At 36.6% G+C, this 26312-nt stretch overlaps 1 protein-coding gene across 3 annotated transcripts in view; it reads left to right on the top strand.

The window, feature by feature from the left end:
• The window catches only part of PDS5B (PDS5 cohesin associated factor B), a 108645-nt gene that overhangs the window by 22376 nt on the left and 59957 nt on the right, over positions 1-26312 (top strand). For all 3 annotated transcript variants that reach the window (XM_064441042.1, XM_064441043.1, XM_064441041.1), the window contains exons 2-8: positions 681-806; positions 4301-4504; positions 8945-9031; positions 9130-9227; positions 10360-10486; positions 17713-17793; positions 19990-20130. In XM_064441042.1, the coding sequence (XP_064297112.1) occupies positions 699-806; positions 4301-4504; positions 8945-9031; positions 9130-9227; positions 10360-10486; positions 17713-17793; positions 19990-20130 (846 nt within the window). In that variant the 5' untranslated portion in view covers positions 681-698. The remainder of the gene's footprint in view (positions 1-680; positions 807-4300; positions 4505-8944; positions 9032-9129; positions 9228-10359; positions 10487-17712; positions 17794-19989; positions 20131-26312) is intronic.

Here is a 26312-nt window from a genome sequence, read left to right as displayed (position 1 = left end):
GTTTAAAGGGACTGAGAAACCAAGTAACTGAGTTGTTTTCATAGTTGGAAGTTGGAAGACTGCTTATCTGCAGTCTTTTGCTTAAAAACTTGGCTTTACGGTGTAGAGGAAAGACTACTATTTGGTCTGCTCTCTTCTTGTCCCTACTTTGTTCTCTATCTGCTGCTTGTCTGGCAGCATTGGCAGGCTAAAATTAGTGACATCTAACACTTCAACGGCACTGCGATTTGGACTTTTGGGGAAATTGTGCTCTATTTAATTGTTTGGAAAACATGAAGTTCAGTTTAGATGTGTGTTCTTAGAGAGTCTAAAAGTCCAAGCTGGCTGGGATTTATTATTACTATGTGGTGGTAATGGTTCATGCAATAAAATAAGATTCTTGGTTGCATCTCTAAGTGTGAAGATCAAATGCATTAAGGAATGAGGGGTTTTAGCTTTTCTGTTGTGTACTTCTTGAAAGTTTTATTATTGTATAGGACGATCTACCTGAATATCAAAACCATTGCTGTCTGTCACAATATACATTACTGAAAACAATAAAAATATTTTCTCCAGTTTTTTTTTTTGTTTGTATGGGTTTTGTCTGTATATTTCTACTTGGATTTTGTTTGTAGAAGTGGGACAGACAGGGTAAACATAAGATAGCTAAACAACTTTGACCTTTTAATTTCTTTCCACAGTTTTAAAATCGTGAAATCATGGCTCACTCAAAGACGAGAGCCAATGATGGAAAAATCACATATCCTCCAGGAGTCAAAGAAATCTCTGATAAAATTTCTAAAGAAGAGATGGTGAGAAGGCTAAAGGTTAGTAAGCAAGTAACTGTTTGCAGATTGAAGTTTCTTATATGCAGCAATGATTCTATTACTGTGTTTTCTATCTGAAAGGATTATTTTTTTCTTCTGGGCTTTATCTTTCCTTTTGTATGCACAGAAGGAGAAACTGGTTGGTTATTGTTTTCTGTTCTACCCCTTTCTTGAAGTGACTTGTCAAAATGTTTAAATGAGTTAAAAAACCACAAATGGAAATAAGCTATATTAATTGCAAATACTACTTAAATTTTATTTCAGCTCCTACAGTCAGTACTCTTAGAAAAAAATACTGGAAAACATGGAGAGTTTTGGAATATTTTGGAAATAATTTGATAATTTTGGAAATAATATGGATGCATCAGAATAGATTCCCTTTATGCATTTCTGCTTTTTGGGTGGATTGTAAAACCCACTTTATTTTTTTGATTACTTTCATTACGATACAGGCTAAAATAGTCTTTGATTATACTGTGTGTTTCTGTCTCCTTACTTTCTTGACCACTTTGTTTGGCATAACCCTACAGTAAGGTTGGAGAGATTTGGGGGATAATTTCATTACAACAGTTCTGTATCTACCCATGTACTCTCACAAAAAGGCTGGCCTGTTAGTATTGTGCAGAAGGAGTGCCTTCAACTTGGGTTTGCCCTGTGAAACAGGAGGGAACAGATGTGGGAGAGGAACCTTAAGTATTCTAACAGCTGGAAGAGCTTAATTTGGAGTTTTGTTTTCTTAAGAAGTAGTTCTAAGTCAGTTTGAACTACTGGTAAATGAACAAAAAACAATAAAACCCCAAGCCATAAGGATTCCTTCTCCTCTCCCCCCAGTAACTTGTCTGTGCTTTGGGAATTAGGCTGATAGACTTTAGTCAGTATACTGCATTCTGTGTTGTTGAACAGAATACGACATTTAGAACTTCATGTGTGAGTGAATCCTAACAGAAAAAATTGTTTGTTATCACTTACGTATTTTTTTCAGCTTGTGAAAATGCATGCAGTTCTTACTGATACTTCTTTTCCTCTAGTGTAATTTAACTTTTGGCTTTCAAGGCCTAGTCCCTTCTGTTCTGTCATCTTGATCTGTCTTGCAGGGGATGTATACTTTGCAGGATGTCCTATGTTTCTTGTCAGCTGTTTATTCTGGCTGTGTATTCATCATACACAAGCAGGGAGAAAACCACACAATATTTCTTTTATGCAGGATTGGATGATCTAGGCTATGCCGCAAGTGTACAGACCTACTGTATAAACATAACTTCAGGTGCTAAATAATAGTAGCTGATAAATAAGTGAACTATTAGCCTCTTCATTTCCCTGACAGCCAAATTCATACAAGCATTAGGGAAGAAGGACTTTTCTGTGGATTTTATTTTAATTTACACAAACAGGTAGTCTGCTGTTCGTTAATGACAAAATATATAAATACGAATTACTGGGAAATGTGAGAATAAAATGGAAAATATGCACAGTGAATTTTGAGTTTATATATTAGCATAACTTACCTCACAAATTTTATGCATTTCTGATCCACTTTATCTCCAAGTTATAGTAGATTTGGAAAGGAGTTAGAAATTAAATGGCTGGAGCTATGAACTAACACTGAAGACAGGAAGAAGGTGATAAACCTCTGGAAATGAATGAATAGTGTGAGAAGAACAGATTTTCCAGTTTATCTCAATACACAAGAACCAAGGCATCATCTAATGAAATATATTAATTTTAGACCAGCAGTTTAATAACATATTTTTCCATAAGTTTTATATAACTAAATTCCTAAGTTTATTACTGCAGAAAGATGTAGGAAAAATTGAATAGGTTAAGAAATATGAGACACATTTGGAAGATGAAGCTCCAGGAGTATTAGTCATGGTGGTCCAGGTGTGATTTCAAGCTCAGGAATCTTCTTGCTGTGCAGGAAGCTGGGAAGGTATGCTAGGAGAACCAGCTTGGGTTTTTTTGTTTTTCCCTTAAGCACTGTGACAGATTGCTGTGGAGACAAGATGACTGATTTTGTTATCCTGACCAGTATGGAGGTTCATGTTGTCAAGGAAGAGAAACTGAAGGTTTATTTCTAGAGTAGATGAAAAACATACTTACTGCAAGAACTCTTGTGACACCTGAATATTTATTAATTCTTGTTAATTATGTAAATCTAATTACTTTCCACAGAAGTAAAAACAGTTCTTTTTTAAAAATCACTTTCACGTGTAAGGGCACCAGTGCAATTCAAATGGTTCATCTTGTGTCTGACTGGAGAGGACTTTATTTTTCTGTCAATGGAAATTATGTGTGTGCACAAGCTACTAATCATCTGTGCCTTTTACTAAAGGATTCTAATATGCTTGAAAACTTTATAGCTGCTGTGATCTTAATTATGCAGAAGTTATTCCTTACTTGAAAGTAGGATTTGTTGTAACCTGACCAATTAATTATTTTTTGGGAAAAAAATCAAATAAAACAAACTAAAGCAAAGTAAAAATAATTTGTGGTGTTTTAGGGGTGGGGGGTGTGGGTTCCGTGTGTGGTGATTTTGTTGTTTTGGTTTGGTGGGTTTTTTTGCGGGGTGTGTATGGGTTTTTTTTGAGGAACTTTACTGGCATCATTATTTTTCAAAAATATCTTTCCCTGCACTGGTGAAATAGATGGGAGTTTTGTCTTTAATTCTGAGGATGGTGTAATTAAGTATTTATTACCATTTTAATTTTAAACAAGAGTTGAACTCCTTAAAATAACTCTGCCTCTGTGATCCAAATAACAAATTGGAGAAAAGCATGATTACTTTGTTTTGTCATCAGGTTTTTCTTCCCCAAAAGGTTTTTTTTTTCAAATATAAGAATTCTTATAACTAGCAGTTACTAATTATGTCTCTTCTTGCTTTTCCTCCATTTGGGGTGTTAAATAATTGGTGTTCCAGACTTTTTTCTTTTTCTTCCATAACTTTAGTGTACTGGATCCTAATAATACTAATAGGCATTTTAGTCCTGTTGGACAACAATGCGTGCTGCTCGGCTGCACTGGACTCATATATACTTCTGTTGAAAGTGTGTGCTCTGCTTCTGGGCAGAGCAGTAGTAGAGGAAAACCTGAAACTGAAAGAGAATAGAGGGGAAAATAAGTTGTAGCCCTAAATACTTTATGGAGAAATAAATATTTTGAATAAAGTTTTGCTATTTTTTTTAATTTTTCAGTGAATGGCTGTAACACTGAATGCTGTTGTATTTTGAATTGGCCAACTTGATCATATGGTTTCTCAAAAAGATACATGAAGTACTACAGCTAGGCTTTCAGTAACACTGCTGAGACTGTGTTGGGGCAGTTGATAGAGGACTTGACTAGGTCCCTCCTGTACCCTGGTTACTAGAGTTAGTACTGCTGCATTGCTAATAATGCTTCTGATAGAAGTTGTACGAAACCAGAAATGGAACTTTCAGTAAGGACCCTGTTACATAGAGTACTGCATTTTATGTGTTGATGTCTGTCTCCCTTTTTAGATGGTTGTGAAAACTTTCATGGATATGGACCAGGACTCTGAAGAAGAAAAGGAGCTCTACCTAAATCTTGCTTTACATCTTGCTTCAGACTTTTTCCTCAAACATCCCGATAAGGATGTACGTTTGCTGGTAGCATGTTGTCTTGCTGATATTTTCAGAATTTATGCCCCTGAAGCCCCATACACTTCACCGGATAAACTCAAGGTAAATTGAATTGATCTCTTCTTCCACACCAGGTTTTTAAACTGAATGATTGATATAATAAATTATAACTTTTTTTTCCCTCCCTTTATTCCTGGTTCAGCCTAAACTATCCAAGGTTTTCTCTTGATTCTGGGATTAAGGGTGTTTGGTCAGGTCAAGTGTTCATTAGATGATAAAGTGATATATAGTACATCTTTCAATAACCTGTAGGGTTTTGGATTTATATTGAAAATAAATATTTTATTGAACTGCCATTGGGATTTGCAGATAGTGGTCTGTTACTTTAGAATTATTGATATGTCTATAGGTTTTATAATAATCTCTTGCTAGATAGCTAATTCCTTCAATTGGGAAGATATCCCTGCTGTTTCCAATTAAACTACCAAGAGATGATTGCTGTATTTTTATAGATTAAAGGCTCTATTGAAACAAAGAAAAAGTATTTTTGACCAGAGGCTAATTATTGCTGATGTGAATTGGAAAACTCTGCAATTACAAACATCACTGATCCCACTAGATGGAGATGGTTGATAGAGAAATGCCAGGTTTGAAAAGGCAGTACAGATTTCTACCCCATTTGTTTCAGAAAAATAAAATTTTAGATTGTTTTATGTTTTTCTTTTTTACTTTTTCAAAATAGAAATCTAACTTTCTTTTCAATTCATAAAATCAAACTACTTCCCTTAAACAGTCTGAATCTGGAGTGATGATCCAAGTCTTACAGAAAACCTTGCATGGGAAAATAACACTGAAAAATGCATCCTTTTTTTGTCTCCCTGATTTAAGAGTGGGGTGGAGCTTTTCTGTTTTGTTTGGGTTTTTTTTTCATTTGTTTTCTCCACAGTAGGATAAAAAGCTGGTTGTGGTGGAAGGTGTATCTATTACAGTGGGAGAAAGTACTCACTTTCAGATCTAGTGTTTGCACCATAAGGGCTTCATAAGTGAGGCAAACATTTTCAACTGTAGTGTACATCATTTGTTACCAGACATACTGGAGAGATACCTAGAGGCTTCTGTTAGCTGTGTTTTCTTAATTCTGAATTGTTACACCTCTGATTACACACCTATCTAGGTAGCTTATTGATTACACCACCTTCAACTGGAGACAAACATTAGCTTTCTCTACTGTGCTATATTTAAGTCTGGTTTTGAGACATCCCGATTTCTACTTCAGTTTTGAGTATGCATCTTCCTTTGCTTGTTAGGCTTAGAGGTTTTTTCTCTTTTCTGAGCTGGGCTAACAAATGATAGTATTCCTCCTTACAGAATTCGATCTATGAAATGCTGCTAAGTTTTGAATTTTATAGTGTATAATATTGGAAGGTTAACATTACTGATTTCATACTTGCAGTGTAAGCATATTACTACTGCTATTTGGATAGAACAGACTAGGAACTTCCACTGCCAGCATTCAGTTCTGTAATCTGTGGATTTCAGAATTCAGTTTCTTGATGCAGATTTCTAAAGACATTTTGAGAAGTAAAGGACAAACAGTAGACACCTTTATGTAGGGCTGCTGAGGTAGGTTTTTGCAAACGCATTTCCACTGAGCAAAGCTTTTGTGGTTGCAGGACAAGCTCTAATACAAATGTTGAAGAGTTCCTTCCACTTTATGACAAAGAGGCAAGAGGAAGAATGCTTCCTCTTGGGTTATATCTTGGCATTACTTTCACCCAGTATTTAATATCATATCCATACTGCAGCTTTGAGTTTCTTCTAGTATGTTTAGCACCAAAGTTGAAGATGGCAAAAGGAAGTGCTGAAAAGGGTAATTTCTTGAGAGGGGAAAACTTAAGATTTAAGTTTTTGCCCTTGCTTCAGACTCTTTGGATCTCTTTATAACTTATGCATCATGCAAGTGAGATACAGAGAGAAGGGATCACAATTTGAGGTTTCCCTCTTTTATGTGTATCCTCAGTATAAGTCTTACATTCTTCGCTGAGTGTAGAAAGATCTTTGACAACAGGGATGGAAAATGTCACGAATAGGCTAAAAGCAGAACCGGAGCAGGACTGTTCTGGGATCTGGAAACTTCTAACTTAAGTCCTCCTCAGTCTGGGGAAAGCCTAGAGCCCAAATCTAAGTTTCTTGGGGGAAGATGTTGTAATTGCTGGTACGTGTCAAAGAAAACCATGTGGACAAATGGGCTGTCTGCCCGACTCAGCTGAAATCGGGGTGTTTAAGGGTATATATGGTAGCAGAAGTTTATGTTCTGTGGTGAATGCCGTGGCTCTGATGCTTACTGAAGCCATTATGTGGTTAACTAGTATCAAGACAACAATCCACAAAAAACTTTCAATGTTGTTCCTAAAGTTGAAGTGTAAGTACTTTTGTTTTTAGAGTCTGGGTTCTAATGTAGACTTGCTTTATGGAGTCGAATGTGAAACCATATTGTCCAATTTGAAAATGTTGTAATTTATTAGCTGCAGCAAAGTTTATTTTATCCCATGTTTTGCGTTCATAAATGCATGTTCAAATGGTATATTCTGTATGCTTACAAAAGACAAACTTTTGGGGTTATTTCACACTAGATATTAAAAACCAGTGCTTTTGAGTTTAGTCTGTCTTTCTTCCTTTAAAACAGGAATAAATGGAGGAGGAAATTATTACCCTCTGAAATGATGCCATTATTATTTGTGAAGCATTCAGATGCTAGACATACACATGTATGCTATTCATTCATGTATGTATTAGTATACAATACAGTGACATGTACTTCATAAAAATTGGGAAAACTAGTTTTGGTCTCAGCAGAATCTTTCAGTCATGTCCAGAAAATAAGTGTGCGTACTGAGCTGCGGGATAAAAAATAAAGATACTTTGTTAAATGAACACCATCCATTTTTGCACTGATTGAGGTTCATCTGTACAAGTTTACCAGAATAATTATACATAGCGCATGAGTCTAAGATTAAATAGTTTCTATATTTGGCATTGGTCATTCTCTCAGTTGCTCGCTTGCTTCCTTAACTGAATGTTATCCTTCACTGAGACTTAGTTTGTATGTCTTCTAAACTTCACAGCACCTTCTGGTGTACCAGTTTCTTGGATGATGGAACTAATTTTGGGTGGGCTGCTGGCCTGCTAGTGGTTCAGGCTCTGGTTTTTAAGGGGATATTCTTCAGACTGGCTTTTGTCTGTGGACTGAATGTTCTTTAGTGGTTGGAGTCTGTTAGGTGTGTCCTTTGAACTGTCTCTCTGGTGTAATTTCAACTAAAGAGTCTAGATTGTGTGCTCTGTGACTGACCTGAAGTGTGAACCAAACAGTGATTTTTCTGATCTTAAAACTTCAAAGGCACAACCTTGATCCAAATTCAGACATTAATGTAGCTATATCTCTGAACAATGTACTTGCTGTGTTTTTTTTGTCACGAGATGATGATGTCGTGTAATCTAATCCTTGTTTTTACCTAGAATCACAGTTAAATGCTCAGTTTAATGAATAAAGCTGGATTTTGTGGTTGTAGCCTTGAAAATGGGATTCCTTTTCTGTGTTTTGTCCATCTCATCGTTCTTGGGGTGAGGGGAAATGGTCCTTTGAAAACGTTATAGAAAAGCTTTCTAGACTATTGCTAGGATAATTCTTTTTTAGGGTTAACTGTAAGGCTTGCTTGTATTTATTATGGAAATGTTATACCTTTTTGGAATTTGATTTATACCTATAAGGTTAGATAAAGCATTATAGATACAGTTGAAGCTGTGAGCACAGTCTCTAGTGATATGTACTTCTGAATCTTTTGATTTAATATAGTAGTTATTAATTTCTAGCTGTTAATTATCTGAATGTAAAAAGCATTTTAAAAGGATACCTTCCTGTGTGCTTCCATTCTGTTCATCATTGACTGTTCCTTATAATGTGCTTGAATTTATTCTGTGTGAGACTTTTCTGAAGAAGTCTTCTGGTGCCTGGAAGTTGATAAAGGAAGCAGGAGAAACTTGGTTTTATTGGTTTTTGCAACAGATGTCATCGGTGTCAGTAGCATGATGACTGAGAAATGCACAAACACTACAGTGTGAACCTATTATAATACTGTTAGGGAAGCTGCAGTTGCCTATTGCTTTGTTCCCCTTCTCCTGTTGAAACACATGGCAGTGTAAAGTAAAAATATAAAATTCATTGTCCTTCCGAATAATATTTTGACTTCTGTGGTATGTCAGCCAGTTGTAGCTCTTTTTGTCAAGTGATTTTCTTTGGAAAAGAAACACTTTTTGCTTCCTCAGAAAAAGGTTATTTCTCAACCCTTTAAAGAAACATGAAGCATTTTAAAATTACTCCTTGACATTCTTTATTTTGTAGGTCTTCTTTTGGGTAGTGAAATAGTGTGTCTGTCACTGCTGCATGTTTTATAGTGGTGAATAATACTAGTAATTTTAAAAGGTGATTATTTTAATTTTGGAAGTTTCATTGCAATTGATTAACTATCACTTCTTTCTTTTCAGGATATATTTATGTTCATAACAAGGCAACTTAAGGGTTTAGAAGATACAAAAAGCCCACAGTTTAATCGATATTTTTATTTGCTTGAGGTAAGCTTCATAACTTATTTCATTAATAACTGTTAAATGTAATTTTTCAACTTAATTTTGTATTAACTACTCCTCCTATTTTTTCCTGTCCAACACAGAACATTGCCTGGGTCAAGTCTTATAACATATGCTTTGAATTAGAAGACAGCAATGAGATTTTTACACAATTGTATAGAACGCTGTTTTCAGTAATAAAGTAAGTATTGTCACCTGCAATTATATTATTGCATGGCTGAGGTCAAGTGTTTCTAACCTAGGTCTTCAGTCTGTTGTGTGACTTTCAGCATTAACGAGCTTAGTTGTGTAATTCAGCTTAAGTAAAGGTAGCAGTATAAATATAATATGCTGTCAGTTTTGCCTGTTGTAATTAGACAAAACACATGGCAAATCATCTTTTTTTTCTCCAAGAAATTTACTTTGATTGTCTTTTACTGCATTTATTTTATTCTGTGTTTGAGGTTGAAAGTGGATGGTGCAATATGCAATTCTAAGAAATTTGGAGGATTATTGCTATAAAAACATGAGTCAGAAAATAGCAGACACTGGAAGGTACTGCTAGAGATGGTCTAGTTTCCCTCCCTTGCTCAAACCAGGGTCAGCTAGAGCAGATTGCCCAGGACTGTAGCCAGTTGGGTTTTGAGGATTTCCAAAGATGGCGACTCCATGGCCTCTCTGGGCTATCTGCTCTGCTGCTCACTCTTGATTTAAGAAGTTTCTTATGGTTAATCAGTATGTCCTGTATTTCACCTTGTGTCCATTGCCTCTTGACCTGTCACTGGGCACCACTGAGAAGAGTCTGGCTGGCTCTGTCTTTATTCCCAACACCAGGTATTTAAACATGATGATAAGTTTCTCCCTAAGCTATCTCTTCTTGAGGGATCTTTTAAAAGAAAGGAAGGAAAAAAAAAAGTGTCAGCTCTCTTGGCCTCTCCTTGTATGAGAGCTGTCCAGTCCCTACATCATCTTTGTAGCCCTTTGCTGGATTGGCTCCTGATGTCCAAGCCTCTCTTGCGCTGGGAAGCCCAGAACTGGACACAGCACTCCAGATGAAGATTCTAAGGATTGATGTTCTAATACGTTATCTTCTCATGTTAGGGATAGATATAGTCCTCTTACTCTTTTAGTACAGTAGTAAATAAAGAGGGCATGAGATTGAAGAACATTTGGAGAAGTGATATATGCAGCTGAGAAACTTATTTTCACTTCTAAGAAAACTTGAGGTTTGATTATTATATATTCCTTGTTTGGCATCACTGTAGGGAGTACTCTGAGTGGAAACTGTACTTCATATGAATAGTACACTAAGAATCTTTTTTCTTTCATTTCAGCAATGGTCATAACCAAAAAGTACATATGCACATGGTTGATCTAATGAGCTCTATCATTTGTGAGGGAGATACTGTGTCACAGGAACTTTTGGATACAGTATTAGTTAATCTAGTGCCAGCACATAAGGTAAGGCTTCATAGCGGCTTTTTTTTTTAGTTGTAATTTGTTGTATGTATGTATTCAGATATTTAGATTTAATTGAGAGAATACCTGTAGCAAATGTGTTCCTATTACTTGGGGTTTTTTTTAGCAAACAGATAATTTTTAATAGTCAGAAAATTCAGTAGTGTTTCATTGCTTTGATTCACTTGCCATAAATTAAAGTATCAGTGGTCATAGTAATCTAAAAGCTTTAATGATATGAATTTATAGATGGAGTTTTTATATACAGTCAATACCAGTAGAACTTAATATAAAAGACACATATATCCTTTGGAAAGCTTTTAATTAGTGTAATGCTGTATCAACAGTTCAAATTAATGTGCTGCCCAAAGTGGGAGGGAAAAAGTTAACTGCTGTTTTGTAGTTGGCTTTGTTGGTTTCAGAAATGTTGACTTGGTGTTATTGAAAGCACATTGGTATGTTCTTGATGCAGTTGTAGAACTAACTGTTCAGAAATAGTGGTGCCTGAAAAGCCCAAGTGACAGCTGTCTTTCCTTAATGAAATTTTGTTTTGTCAAAATGAAAAAAAGGTGTCCTACAGATGAACTGAGAACTTCAAACTTTACATACGTTGTGACACTTAAATGTTTAAAAAGCAAGAAGGCCTTACTTTTCATTCAGAAAACTAGCTGGGTCCTACCAGAATCTCTTGGGCTACAGTGTAGAACGTGACTTAGGTTGTATGTGACAAAACCTAGGAAATTATCTAGGAAATGTGTACTTAGCTGGATTTTGGACAGTTCTGGCTGTCATCTGACAGGTGTGGGGTTTTTTAAACCTTTTTAAAAAAAGGTGTTCAGGAAAAGGCTAACTTTACTTACACTTGTTAAAAACTACAATAAGGTTAAATGGATATTAACTGAGAAATTTTTGCAGCTTTGCAGTGTCCTTTGCTTCTTTGTTTCAAAAATAAAAACAAAAAAACCCAAACCCTGATGAAGGCGGCACATCTGAAGAAACTGAGTAGACTTCTCATGAGGTGCTCTCTGAAGAATATAGCAAGTAGTGCAACATAGTGTCCCTTACCACAAGCCGTTAATTTCAGTAAATGAACAGCACATATTTTTTTTCTATTGACAGTGAAAGACTAAATGCTTAGTTTAGATCAGCCATTTTTCCCCTGCTGGAAATGTTTTAGCTGTTTCCTTCAAGGATTCTAGCACTTTTGTGCCAGGACCAGACTGAGACTTGTGTGGCTAAAACTCAGCTTTATTAAGTAAGCCTTGGAATACAAGAAACAAAAGTAAGACTATGCAAAATACTTCCGTTTGTATTTTCTCAGTTGTTAAGCATCTGTTATTTCATTGTAACTCGATTTGACTGCATTGTTTTTATGATTCATGTTTAATAAACTGATTTTGAATTGAAGAACTTGCATCCTGTTAGATTAGCTATAGCATTGAAATGGCTTTGTTTTATTGTGGGTTTTAAGTCATTGACTTGAACATTTTAATAGGATAAGGTATTCGAGGTTTTGCATTTTTCTTCCACTTCTCAATCAAACTGGCTCTTTGGATGGGTGCTAGTTTGTTGCTTGGTTTCTAACTGAAATAGTTTCATAATTTGAGACCATATTTTGAGTACTTTTATCTTAATTTTAACTTTTTAACCTTTCTCATACTAGTGAAAAGAAACTTCTAAATTTTTTCTGTTTCATCTCAATATCTTCGTATAGTGTTTATTTAAAATTTTGGAGCTTAACTAGTTATCTAAGCACTTTCTGTGGCTACTGATGTCATGTTGGAAAAGTGTAATGAATTCAGATTAAGAATTTTTCTACTAGTGTCTGTTGAGCACAAAACTAAAAGGGGATTAAGGATAAGGTCCACTGTAAAAGCAACTATGTCTTGGCTGACCTAGCTGTTAAGCTGTACAGGCTGTGGGAACGGGAAATTGAAAAATCAGGCTGGCCACCAAAAATGGCATAATGGCAAGCGCTGAGGTAATGGTGAGAGGGGAATCCTTATCTAGCCAGATTCCCGGGGGACCAGAAGAATTTTTTTGATGGAGTAGAAGGAGCATAGCTCTACTACTAGCTCAAATTTGAAAATGAACAGATTGAGAGGTTGTTGTAGATAAAACTGTGATTGTAGCAAGTGACACAGGCAAGTGGTGTATTTTTAATACAACCGCAAGGAAGGTTGTGCATGTGAGGGAATGTGGAGTGCCTTTGTGAATTGAATGACTGTATTCTGGAAGATAGTGATAGAGCCAGTGTGACTTCTTATGTATAAACAGCTGTATTGGATAACACTAGGTTGAAGACTTGAAGAGCTTGATCTGTATAATTTATCAAAGGAGCAGTATGTAAGTGTGTATTGGGAACAGAAGGTTCAAACAGATCCTTTAGTTTTGGATCCTGGATGCTGTAGACCTTAGCATCCGGGTCTAATGGCTGAAATTCAACATTAGACAGATTTGAATTCTATTGATATTTTTAAGTGTTGTAGTAACTACCTTAGCCTTTGGTAAATTGTTCATTTAAAATGCATTTACCTCTTGAGATCAAGGTCAATAATTTTTCCAAGAGAAATGCCAGATATGGTCCACAGTCCTGAGTAGTAAGTCTAATAGGCAGTGGTGCTAGCAGGACGACTGCAAAAACTCAGGCATAAGGAGCATATGCTGGGGGCATGACGTACTATCAAATGCCTCTCTAGCATAATTAGTAGTCACTGAAGTAGTCAAAGCTGCTCTAGCTCACTTGAGTTTGTCATCCATCTCACTTGGGCAGAATAAAAGCCATATTGATATAAACCTGAATGAAAGTGTCTGATGCTTCTATTGTAAAACAGGTGCATTAGAGTATGCGCAGGCTTGCTTGAGTAGTACAGCAGGTATCAGATAAGTCAATAAAACAGTAAACTTAACTTGTCTGACCATGTGCTCAACTCTTAATTTCTTTGATGTTTAATTATTGTTTTCTTTCTGTGGTTTCTCCTTTCTTCTTTTCTATGAACTCTACTGAAATACTTTTGATAGGATTATATTAAGAGAGAATGAAAAAAATAAATGGTGAACTAAACCCAGAAAAGGCCAGAAGCAAGGGAGAGGTAGTCAATACGAAAAGGCAAGAAAAATGAATAGTTTTCCCTTCCTTTAACTGTTATCTTAGATTATAAAGCCTTAGTGGCAGCACCTGTAAACAATTTTGTGTTTGTGCAGTGTGTTAGAAGGCAAATTGTACTTTATTTCCTTGAGTGTTTGCCAGAGTGTTCCATTTTCAGCCTCAGGAGTACTACAGGGAATCCCACATCGCACATTGCACATGCTTTACATGCTTATCTTTTTGAAAAAAGTGATACTGACAATTAAATTCCTAACTGTCTGTACTAGGAACTTACTTAATAATTGGTGTTATCTATCTTGGCAGCACTTCAGCTGAGCTTTTTCTTTATCAGCCATCATTAAAAACCTGTTTCCCTCCCCCAGTAGAACTAGAGAGTCTGTTAAAACTGCTCTGTCAAGTGCTTTTGGATACAAATTCTTCTGCTGTGCCATTGATAAGAAGAGTAAAACTGAAGACCCTTTCCAAATTCCAAGAAAACGAAATGTTAAAATGTATGGGTTTTTAAGAATATTTCCTCTAGAAACAGATCTATCATTTGAATTTACTCCTAAAGTTGTAAAAATAAGGACTGGATGCTACCTAGTCATCCTTTTTGAAGGAAAAAAAATAAGACATGCATTTATTTTCTGGTTCTGTTTTGATTTTTCTTTAAAGGATGAATACAAATTGAGTGAAATAATTTCTTTGAGCTGTGTTAAATTGGGCATTGAGAGGAAACTGGAAAAAGGAACTGAAGAAAAAAAAAATCACTGGGTATGCGTTTCCATCACTGCTAACCCCATGGTACCGGTACAGCTGATTTTTGGCTATGTGGTAAACTGTCCTGGAGAGCATTCTCTGTCTATATACAAAAATGTCTGTGCCATGCTGTCCGAGAGGTTGCCACTGCTTCTTGCGTCCGCAGTAGAAGTTTGTCAAACATTCTAGAGCAGAACAGGTATGAAAAATGAGTCGGCAAAACTCTTAATGTCTTCCAGAAGCATAAAAAGCTTGAAGTGCTAGTAATATACAAAACTCAAAGTAGGAATTGAGACAAAGGAGAGTACTTATGATTGACAAAGATAGTCTGTCTTCATATGTTATTGCTGAAGGCATTTTAATAATAAAGAAGTAGTTCTCTGTTTATTAACATTCTTTTCTGAAAGAAAATCAAGGTTTTTTTGGGGAAAAGGGTCTGTCTGCAGCATCCTCTAAGTCTATTTTAGATGTTAAATGTAACTTCTCAATTTATCTAGCAGATGATCTGTGTTCTGCCTTTTCATGGGTTGTTCTTTGGTTTGTCCTTATCAATAAATACTTAATTCTGCTTTTTCCTTCAAAATGTAGCAATTACTAATGATTGCTTTAAACAGTGTTGCCAGCTGATGGCTTAGTTTCTATCCAGTTCAGGACTCTTGAAAGCTTATCCCGACCGGGTGCCTACATGCTCTTAGAGGCATCCTGATTAAGATGATTGTCCCCATCAGTGAGGGCTTTCTTCAGTCATTAAAGGATCTTGAAATACATGTCACTTTTTTTTCCTGAATGTACAGAAAGACTGAAGAGAGGTAAATGATAGAGTTTAGATAAACACAGAGAAGAAATCTGTTAAATTATGTCTTACCCTTATACAATTTCTCCTTCGGGCAAATTGAAAGTATCTTTGTGGCTATTAAATTATTCAGTAAGATAGGTTGGATGTATTTAAAAGATCTTTGAACCTATTTGATAATGGCCTGGGTCGCTCCTGTTTTCGTTTCAGCTAAGGCAGTGCTGCTTTTTCTTGTTTCTGCTTTTCTCCTGAAACTGGGAAGGGGAGAAGAAGACTTTCTCATGTGCTTTTAAGACTTCTTTGACATTGTTATTTTCCAGAAGTTGGGCCTCTGGACATTTGAGGACCCTGGTTATTGGCACAATTAAATCAAATGCAGGAGGTGTGAAAAAAAAATAGCTAACTTGCCATAGCCAGTTGTGATCAAGACTATTTTTTCTCTTTGCAGCCTTTTTAGAAGGAATGAAGAATAATGTGGATATGTTGCTCAGGATTGCAAATAGCTGCTTCTTGCATTTATCTTGGCAAACATTAAGGTGTTGGGAGATCTTTTGCCTGGCCTTCAGTGGCTTAATTATGAAAGATGCCTGTTTTTTCAGATTTCCTTTCCTAAGGCTTTGTGTGAGAATTTGTTTAATTTTTTAAACTTTAGTTATTAGTAGTTGTGTAGATGAATTAGAGAAGCTTTTGTTTTTTAAAATTAACTGCTGTGTGAAAGATACAAGCTGAAACTGTAATTAATGTGAATCAAAACAGATCTGCCTGTTGGAACTCTGCTGTGCTGTTCAAACTTGTTTTATATGTAAATCAGGTCTTGCTCATGATCTAGAGTGAACTCTTACCCAGGTGAAAGTTTTCTTTGTTTTGGTGGAGGTGACCTGTGGAAGTCAAGAAGGATCAGAGCAAGAATTCCAAGTGTCATACATTCCTTGTTATGGTTATTTGTGCCTTTTACTTCCTGAACAGTCACAACTCTAGCTAAATAACAGAAAACAAATGCTACAGGTAGAAATGGTGCTTGGTGGGTTGTTTTGGGTTTGGGGTGGCATTTTTTTTGGGGGTGGGGAGGGGTCTAATCAACCATAAAGAGTAATCTAGCATGCAGAACCTTCTATTTTCTGGGACATGGAACAGCTGTACAATTTGTAAAAGACTGCCAGTGTTGACTCTTATGTCTTGATTAGATAAGGGAGGAGGAAATTACAAGGATGTTAGCATCTTGTGGAAGCATTTGAGTATCTTCCCAGAACTGGGATTGTTATTCACCTTCTGTAGTGGCTCTAAGTAAAACAGATCCTTCAGGCATGAATCTTCATAGTCTTTTGATTTCAGTAACTTAATTCTATCAGTTGCAAGTCAAAGACATCTTTTGTTTTATATTAACAGAAAATGTTAATCTATTCCCACTGCAGTCTAGAACCCTATAGTTTTACACAAGTGTTGAAATTACAGATAATATTCTCCATCTCTTTGCAAATACCTTTTTTTCATTCAGATAGCTACAATGAACCAAGCATATCCAGGCAAAGAAATACCCTGAGTGTGGCAATGCATCTTGTGTTTGTTTTTCATTATGCTTAAAGGAAGGTTTTTTCCTTTTATGGCTGATATGTAATTAAAAAAAAAACAACCACAAACTGCCCCTTTATACAGTTGTCTTCTAAATGGAGTATGCTGGGTTTTTTAAATTGCGAAGACTAATCAAAATTGGGGAACTATATTTTTACAGCAACTTTACCTATTAAAAGACTGTATTTTTTGGTATTGAAGACTTTTCTTTCATTCTTCTATGTGTTATTCAAGTCTGCAGTGGGTGTCACAAGGGCTGAGTTGCATTTTCTTCTGGAAATTTTTGAAAAATAATTACGATATAGAAATGGAAGAAAGGACATAGCAACCAGAGGGTGGAGAATGCATGCTGGAGAAGGAAGGAAACAGTGATAGAGCAATAACCCAATTAGTCAAATGGATGGATAGGAATGTTGTGGCTTGGTGTTTTTTTTTATTAGTTGGGGTTTTTTTTATATTAGAGATTCGTTAGTTTGTATTTTTCACCGTTTTTCGCTCAGGGACTAAAATGCTAGGGTTTTTTTCTTCTTCTTTACTATCTCAGTCAAACAGGCTGAGTATTTTCAGGAGATCCTATGGAGACACTGTGGTGGTTGTTCACAGGTGGCTGCTTGATGCAAGGACGGAATTGTACTTTCTACCACAATCCTGTTCAGAGTCTTGCTTCTGTGGTGACTGTAAATGCCTTGGTGTTGCTTTATCTCGCTTTCCTGTTTTGGGGGAAGCTGATAAGAAGCAACAGTAAAATGTAGGAACTGACTTCACTGAGTGTTAGGCTTAGATGGGCAACTCAAAAGTAAGCCCCGATTTGGCAGGAAAGAGGTTTCTCAGTAATATCAGCGGAGGCTACAAAGCTCTGTTTGGACTAGGTTTGTTTTTATAGGTTATCTTTACAACTGAAAGTATAAAAAGAATAGGCTATTTCTTTAACACATTTACCAGTACATGGTAGCTTTAAATTCTCATTTATTTTTAAGATTAATGTGCTTAAAATTTTTCTGTTGTGTTTTTTTCTCCCAGAATTTAAACAAGCAAGCCTATGATTTGGCGAAGGCTTTACTAAAGAGGACAGCGCAAGCAATTGAACCATATATTACTAATGTAAGTGAAGACTGCCAACAAATATGGAAATAAATACATTTTTTAACAGACCTGTATTATAAAAACAATGAATTGCATATAGTCAAAGGGTTGTAAGATAACTTTTTATAAACTCTCAATTGTTCTTTGAGAGAATTGTTATATTAATGAAGCATTATGTAACCTGTCCCTTTGAGTCTAGTTCTTTACCATATGGAAACTACTAAGCCCGTAACAATTTTGATTTCTGAAATGTGATGGATAGTTTACTTTCCACTGTCTTGAGAACCCTTGCACTTCAATCCTTAATGTGACTGGAAGACCAAACATACTTACATGTATCGTTCTGATAAAAATGTTTAAATACATTGTTCGTGTGGCAAAATTCTTTTTCTAGTGAGGAGATGAGACTATTTAGAAGGTAGGAGAAGTGAAGATAGAGCAGAATTTTAAGGCCATTTTCAGAGGAAAAGAAGAGGAAACAGAATCTAAGAATAGATAGTAAGGAAGAAAACCAGAGAGTAGATTGAGGGTTGTAGGCTAGTTGAGTGTAGACATCATAGACATGGCAAGAGAAGAGGGATAAGAGGAAGTAAAGATCAGACAGGAGTATGCTCTAGATTAAGTTGCACAATAGAAACAATATTACACTTTTTTTGTTTTTAAAGTAGTTAAGGATTTAGCGGGTCTCGTGGCAGCTATCCAAAACCTCAAAAGCTTAAAAACAATAGAAAATTTTCAATGTGTTTTGTGGCTTTCAGACTTGTAGCACTTGTGGTACTTGGAAAGTGGGTACCTACTAAGATTTTTTTAAAATCTTCAGCGAAAACTCTTGACTCCAAACCTGTTAGTCAAACCTGCTGTTTGGGAAGGTATTGCTGCGTGGGATCTTGTTTTTAATATTGTTCATTTGTAAAGTTGGATTAAACTGAGTGACATTTTTTGGGTTTTAAGGAGGTCTGTACAATAAGAATCTTTCTCTTGAGGAAAATATGTACATGCAGTCTTGGTTTCCCACAGGTGGGAAATATTTTGTTGTCTGGTTCCTTTGTTTTGAAAGTTAGTTTCTTTCTTAAAATATATTAAAGACACAGTAGGGGTTAGTTCCCTAACCAGGAATATATACATTCCAGGCAACTCTATATTCAGAAAAGGAAAATGTTTCCTTCTGCAAGACAGCATAAAGTCTTTAACTTCTAATTAAATGTGCTTATCTATTATTTCTTGGTTGTTATTACTAGAAACTGTTGACTTTTTGTATTGTATCACTTGTTTGGGTTCAGTATATAACCTTAAAAAGTGGTAGTTTTCATGTTTTCAGTTTCTTTACTGATGTGATTAACATCATCAGGTTAATCAGAATTCATTATATTTGTCTGTCCCAAGTTTGGAATTAGGAAACTGAAGTGCCAGTTAAGTGTATTCTCTTGCGTTAGCGGCAGGTGGAAATACTATGATTTGTTTAGCCACACTTGTGTATTGTTATCCAAAGATAAGAAAAATTTTCCAAATTATGTTCCCCCACTTTGAGTAGGGAGTAGTATACTCTTATTCAGTTACTTCTTTCCCATCTATTATGAGAGGCTATAGTTTAAAGTAGTATGGAATTTATATTTCGTATTAGAAAATATTTTATTTAACGAGAAGTATTAAGTTTCCCTCAAACCTCTGAAGTTTAGCAAGAAAGAATGATTGCTTTACAGATGCATTATTCTGCTTGTAAATACAAATTCTGGAACAGTCAGTTATTAATTCCTGCACTCTTACTTACAACTCCTTAACCTGCCAGCTGTGTAGTGTGGTAATTAGCCACTTGTTCCAGCCTTGTTTTGACTAAATGTTAGAATGCTTTTTAAAGTGATTGTTCTCAACAGTGAAATAACTCTAAATATAGTCACAGTATAATAAGATCTGATGCATTGGAATTAATCTTAAGTTTCTTATATTATTTGTAGTTTTTCTGTGGTAAACTGAACATCACTTTTTTATGTGTCTCTTATGTGTAATATTAAATACAAAGCAACGATACTTTAAGATTTCTACTGCAGAATCCTGATCTATGCATGTCCCTGTCCCCTGCCCCCCCTCTTTTTTTATTTAGTTGTGGTAAAATAAATGTTGTAAGATTAAAAGGTAGATTTAATGATAGACAAGCATAGTAGACAAGAAGAGGGTGTATACTCTTGTTATTAATGTATGCTCTGTTTTATTTTCCAGTTCTTCAATCAGGTCCTCATGCTTGGTAAAACCTCAATTAGTGACTTGTCAGAGCATGTGTTTGACTTGATTCTGGAGTTATACAATATTGACAGTCACCTCTTGCTTTCTGTTCTACCACAGCTTGAATTCAAACTTAAGGTAAACACTACTTATTTCCTATGTATTTGAAATGTGTGTTATGGCTACTAATATGATTTTTTTTTTTAACTGACAAGTTAATCAAATTATTTGGCGTATAAAACTAATACTTACATGTGAAACATATCGTCTCTGCATTCTTTAAAGGAAAAATGGTAAAAGCCCACAAAAAGAGTCATTTAACTTCAGTTGTATTAACCTACTGTGCATGTGTGCATATGCTAGAGTTTTGGTTGTTTAGGTTGGGGTTTTCTGTTTTTTTGGCTTGTATCTTTCAAGCAGTAACTTGATTTTTTTTTTTTAATGACTTGAGAATCTCACCTGTTCTGTTCTTTGGTTTACTGTAGTATTATTGTGAAGAACTTTAATGTGTTGAAAGTACCTTGTGCTGCAAGCTGTGCAGAGTATCTACATCTGTTCAGAATAGTGAATTTTGGGAGGGAGGAGTTGGAGTCATGTTAGTTGAAACTGATATACTGACAATTTTGTCCAAATAGAAGGTCTGTGACAGGTGGAAACAGAGCACTGGACTCTATAAATATCCCTTGTAGTCATTGCTAGATTTACTTTTATGATTATTTCAGGGTTATTTCTTATGTCTCAAGGATACCTGGTGCTATGGTGCTAACTATTTTAATAGGTGGTTTGGGCTTTTTTGTTGCTGTTGGGTTTTGGGATTGGTGGTTTGTGGTTGGTTTTGTTGTGTTTTGTTGGGTGGTGGTTTTTGGTTTTTACACTTCAGAGTGTCTCCATCACTTGCAGAAATTCAGTATAACAGCCAGTACTCCCTTTATTCTCAATCATTTTATTCTGTTTGTCATTCCACAGGGTTTCTGTGGAAGTGGGGAAATTGATTAGTTTTGTATTACTAAGGTTGAAAGTGTATTATTACTAATCTTGAGGGCTAATGTACAGTGGGCAACTTTTAAATTCATGTTTATTATTGAGCACAGATTTTAGGTTTGTAGAACCTTTGGCCTGTTGTCACTGCAATATTTATCATAGTGACTTGTTTGTGCCTATTACTTTCTTTCACTAATGTTGCTAGGCAGACACACTGCATTTGTTGAATGAGTTGTTTTTAATGGTTATAGCTTTCAACTCACATTTCTGAAAGAAGTAGGGTTCCGTTTACTGCTAGCTGTCTGTCTTAAAGTAGACCTTTTCAGCCTTCAGTTCCTGTTCTTACAGATGCTGAACAATGATCACTCTCTGTCTGATTAAAAACTACTTCTGCAGCTGAAGTTTTTTGCAAGACATTTAATCTTAACTGCTATCACATACTTTTTTTCATAGCCATAATTGCAGTAACCTTTCCGTCTTTAGGTCCACTAAAACTGCAGGTTCTTGGATTGACTTTTCTGCTCCTTCGTTGACTCTCATATTCCACTATTTCAGTACAAACTTCTTTTTTGCCATTAGAAACACCAATTTTAGTATTCCAACATTGTCAACCTCTTATTCCCCCTACCCACCAATTTCTGGTCTGTTTCTCAACTGATTTCAGCCCTCAGCATTTCCATGTGTTCTTTGTACCTTGTAATTTACAACACTTTTTTCATGTTTGCCTTTATGTTTGTTTAACATACTCTTATTAGATGCTGATAGGATGAACATCCGTTTTGTTGCTTCTCATCTCCATGATCCTTAGTGCAGTTTTCCACTCGTGGTCTAAAACCTTGAGGATAAGGTGTTTCACATTTGATGTTTGTAAGATCCAGTTTAACAATGTTTCCAATAGACTGCACATTTTGATAGTTACATTCTTACTGCTCTTATTCCGCAATGGCTTGTTGAACGCAATACAGTTTGTGGCTATTCAGAGGGCATGGTATGGCTTGTTTGAATTATCCTGTTGCTTCTCATGTGTGGTTTTGATGCCTTAAGTAATAAGGACAAATATTATATGCCTATTTTGTGCTATTGGCTGTCAAATGTAGTTTGATACATCTTTCCCAGGAAAAAAGAAAAAACCAACCCTATATTTGGAATAGGATAATCCTGGTTTAAATCCTGAGACACTGGAACAGGTTGCCCAGGAAGTTGCCCCATCATTGGAAGTGTTCAAGGCCAGGTTGGATGGGGCTTTGAGTAACCTGGTCTAGTGGAATGTGTCCCTGCCCACAGTGGGGGGGTGGGGGGGGTGGGCTAGACTATCTTTAAAGGTCCCTTCCAACCCAAACCATTTAATGATTCTAAATGAGTTGAGAGGTTGCTAAGATCTTTCTGTAGTTGAAAGGGTATTTTGAAGATGGGTATTCTGAAATATTCATGAAATATGACCAGGCTGTGGTTTTTCTGAGATCAACACAAATTTGTTGTTTATGGAAAGCTGCCAGTGTTCATTAGATACTTTCCACTTCAGCAATAGCTATGGCTTTATTCTAAACAGCATCAAGCATTTTTAATTCAGGTCCAGGTAAATAGCATGTTAGCGTGTTGAGAAGAGAGTGTAATTTCAATGAAACTTAAGAGTGCTTATGCTAAAAGGCAGCTAACGGTTTGCTGCTTTTAATGAAAAGAAACTGGACAACAGTATCACTGTTAGCTTGATGAAGCCTTGGATCAGGTGGGTGGTAAAGGAGAAAAATGTTTGGCAGCCTATGTTGAAATATGGGAGAGGGGAGATGTCTTTTTGAATAAAGGTCAATTAAAGTTAATGATAAAATAACCATGAACTCTAGCGAGTTCTGCATATCATTCAGAGCTTGACTGGATGGTTTTGGCTTTTCTGGATTTGGTACATGGAATTGCATCTTTTTCTATGCCCATATTTTAAGAGCCTTGGCTTCTGAGCTCACTTGCCATAGGCTCTCTGCTAGTTATTTAAGCAGAAGTTTGTGGAGTATATTTAGGTCAAATGCATGGTTTCACAGGGGCATCTAATTTTTTTCCATGAAATTGTCTGATATGGCTCTTGAATATACAGATGTGACAACAGAAGTGAAATACTAGGGGCAAATACTTAAATAATGCTTACGGGGTAGTGGGGCAGTTGCTGTGTTCAAGATCTCGGGAGCTGCTTTGCTGCTAAACAGGTTTGTATTAATCTTAAAGGAGATGATGTTGAAGGAAAGCTGTGGCTGTTTCAACTGCTGAGTTGTCAGTTTTGAAGTGTGAAGATGTGTCAGAATGATCTCATCTTGCATGCGTTGAACACATGGAAGTGGACATATGATCTGTGCTTTTCAAAGATAAATTGGGTAATTGTTATCTGTGTTTTTGAAAGCATCCATTTTCTTTATAACTGGCTTCAAAAGCAGTGAGTAAAAAAAATTTTGGCCAGATGGAGTATCCTTATGGTAGACTTCCTCCGAGCAAGACACCAAGTGTTCTGGCTCACTTTAAAGATGATGCTTTTAAAAAAAAATTTTCAGGTGCAAACTTGGCAGGTTCTGCATAAATTTAACAGAATACAATATTTTTTATGTCAATGAAACTTAATTTGAAAGAAATAAATCAATTTCTTAAAGCATTTTCTTACGTTTTGCTGTAGTTTGAGCCATTTTCCTCCAAAAGCTGTTCTTTTTAAATTCTTTCGACATTGCCTAAAATGTCTTTTGCCAGTAGAGAATGATAAATGGTTACTTTCATACAGATGTTAAACTACTTAAATTTCTTTAATTGACCCTATCATGTAAAGTCTAAGAACAATGAAGGTCAGCTCAGTAGGGCACAGGACTTTAAAATAAACTGGGAAACAAGAATTAAGCCTTCATATTGTCAAGCAAGTGGGACAGAGAAGACCAACCGGTCTGAACAGGGAACTCCTTGTGGAGCTCAACAGGAAAAAGAAGTTGTATGATCTCTGGAAGCAAGGTCAGGCTTTGCAGGAAGATTACAAAGCTGTGGTTTGTATATGAAGGGAGAAGATGCAAAAGGCCAAAGCTGAATTAGAGTTGAAACTAGCCAGTGTTGTGTCGGATAACAAGAAGGGCTTTTTGAAGTATGTTAATAGCAAGAAGATATCTAAAGAAAACATTGGACTGATGCTTGTTGAAGATGGTCACCTGACTAATAGAGATGAAGAAGAAGCGGGGGCATTCAATGCCTTTTTTTTTTTTTGTCTCAGTCTTTAATAATACTGATAGACCTTGGACTGCCCAGTCCCCTGAGTCAGAGGACCATGACTACGGGAACAGTGACTTTCCATTTGTAGACACTGAGATTGCAGGGGACCACGTGTATCAACTGAGTGTTCACAAGTCTGTGAGGCCTGATGGGATTCATCCCAGAGTACTGAGGGAGCTAGTGGATGTTGTGGCAGGGTCCCCTTTTGATCCTCTACCAAAGGTCTTGGGTGTCTGGGGAGGTCTCTGTTGACTGGAAGCTAGCCAATGTTATTGCAATTTACAAAAAGGGTGTGAGGGAAGACCCAGGGAACTACAGACCTGTTAGTCTAACCTCAGTTCCTGCTAAAAATATGGAGATGATTGTGCTGGGTACTATTGAAAGGCATTTAAAGAATGCAGTCATCAGGCACAGTCAACATGGGTTCACAAAGGGAAAGTCCTGTTTAATTAATGTGATATCCTTCTATGATAAGGTGACCTGCCTAGCAGATAAAGGGAAGGCAACTGATGTAGGTTTTTTGATTTTTAGAAAGGCTTTTGATACAGTCCCTCACAATATCCTCACAAGTTGTCCAGCTATGGGATGAGTGGGTTCACAGTGTACTGGATGAAGAGCTGGCTGAAGGGCTGGGCTCAAAGGGTTGTAGCAAATGGGACTACATCTGGCTGGTGACCAGTCACCAGCGGTGTTCCTTGGGGATCAATTCTAGGGCCAGTCCTGTTCAATATACTTATCAATGATATGGATGCAGGAGTTGAATGCACCATTAGCAGGTTTTCTGGCAATACTAAACTGGAAGATGCTGTCTTGAGGGGCAAGGTGCCTTGCAGAGGGATCTAGATAGATTGGAGCATTGGGCAGTGATTAATGGGATGAAATATAGGAAGTCCAAATGCCAGATTCTGCACCTCGGACAGAGTAATGCGGGGTACAAGTATAAATTGGTAGAGGAGAGGTTGGAGGGCAGCCCTGCAGAAAGGGATCTGGGGGTGCTGGATGGCAGCAGGCTCCACATGAGTCAGCAGCATGCCCTGGCAGCCAAGAGAGCAAACTGCATCTTGGGGTGCATCAAACACAGCAAAACCAGCCAATCAAAAAGAGGTGATTATCCTGTTGTGTTCAGCATTGGTGTGGCCTCACCTTGACCACTGTGTGCAGTTCTGGGCCCTACAATTTAAGAAGGCTGTGAAAGTCCTTGAATGTGTCCAGAGGAGAGCAACAAAACTGGTGAAAGGACTGGAAGGAATATCCTATAAGGATCAGCTAAGGACTTTGGGTTTGTCTAGTTTGGAGAAGAGGAGGCTGAGGGGTGACCTCATTCATTGCTCTCTACAGCTTCCTGAGGAGGGGAAGTGGAGAGGGACGTGCTGATCTCTTCTCTCTGGTATCCAGCGATAGGACGTATGGAGATGGCTCAGACCTGCTCCAGCAGAGGTTTAGACTGTACATTAGGAAGCATTTCTTTACTGAGAGGGTGGTCAAACACTAGAACAGGCTTCCTAGAGAGGTGGTTGGTGCCCCAAGCCTGTCAGCATTTAAGAGTTATTTGGACAATGCCCTTAATAACATGCTTTTAACTTTTGGTCAGGCAGTTGGACTTAAATGATCATCATAGGTCCCTTCCAACTGAATATTCTATTTTGTGTAAGAAGGAAATGATGTGACATGGGGTTTCAAAGGCAAAAGAACTTGATTATTGACAACCTGAAAAAAAATTCTTCACTTTTTTGGGATGTCATTTGGCAACAAAGTGGGAATTTATTAGCCAAACAAGAGAAGACAGGAATTCCTGGAAGAATGATAATATGGTTAAATACTCTGAAGGATCATCCTTGAGAAACTCCATCTGTATGTTTTAATGGCACAGGTATTTTGCTTCCTATTACTAAGCACTTAGAATTATATTTTAGTTTGTTCATCCTTCCTTCCTTTTTTACTTGAGATACACCAAGAAAACATATATTGGAGCTATGTGGTTACTGATGAATCTTGTTTGGTGAGTGGGATGAGTCCATTTACAATGAGGGGAGCCTTTCCAGCTACGCTTCCTCCACCCAAAGCAAAATGGTGGTTCACATCAATTAAATTATGACAACATTGCTGAGACT

The sequence above is a fragment of the Phalacrocorax carbo genome, chromosome 1 (genome assembly GCF_963921805.1).
Source record: "Phalacrocorax carbo chromosome 1, bPhaCar2.1, whole genome shotgun sequence".
NCBI classification, from domain to species: Eukaryota; Metazoa; Chordata; class Aves; order Suliformes; family Phalacrocoracidae; genus Phalacrocorax; species Phalacrocorax carbo.
The sequence above is the reverse complement of the archived record's forward strand: the minus strand, read 5'-3'. Positions and strand labels throughout refer to the sequence as shown.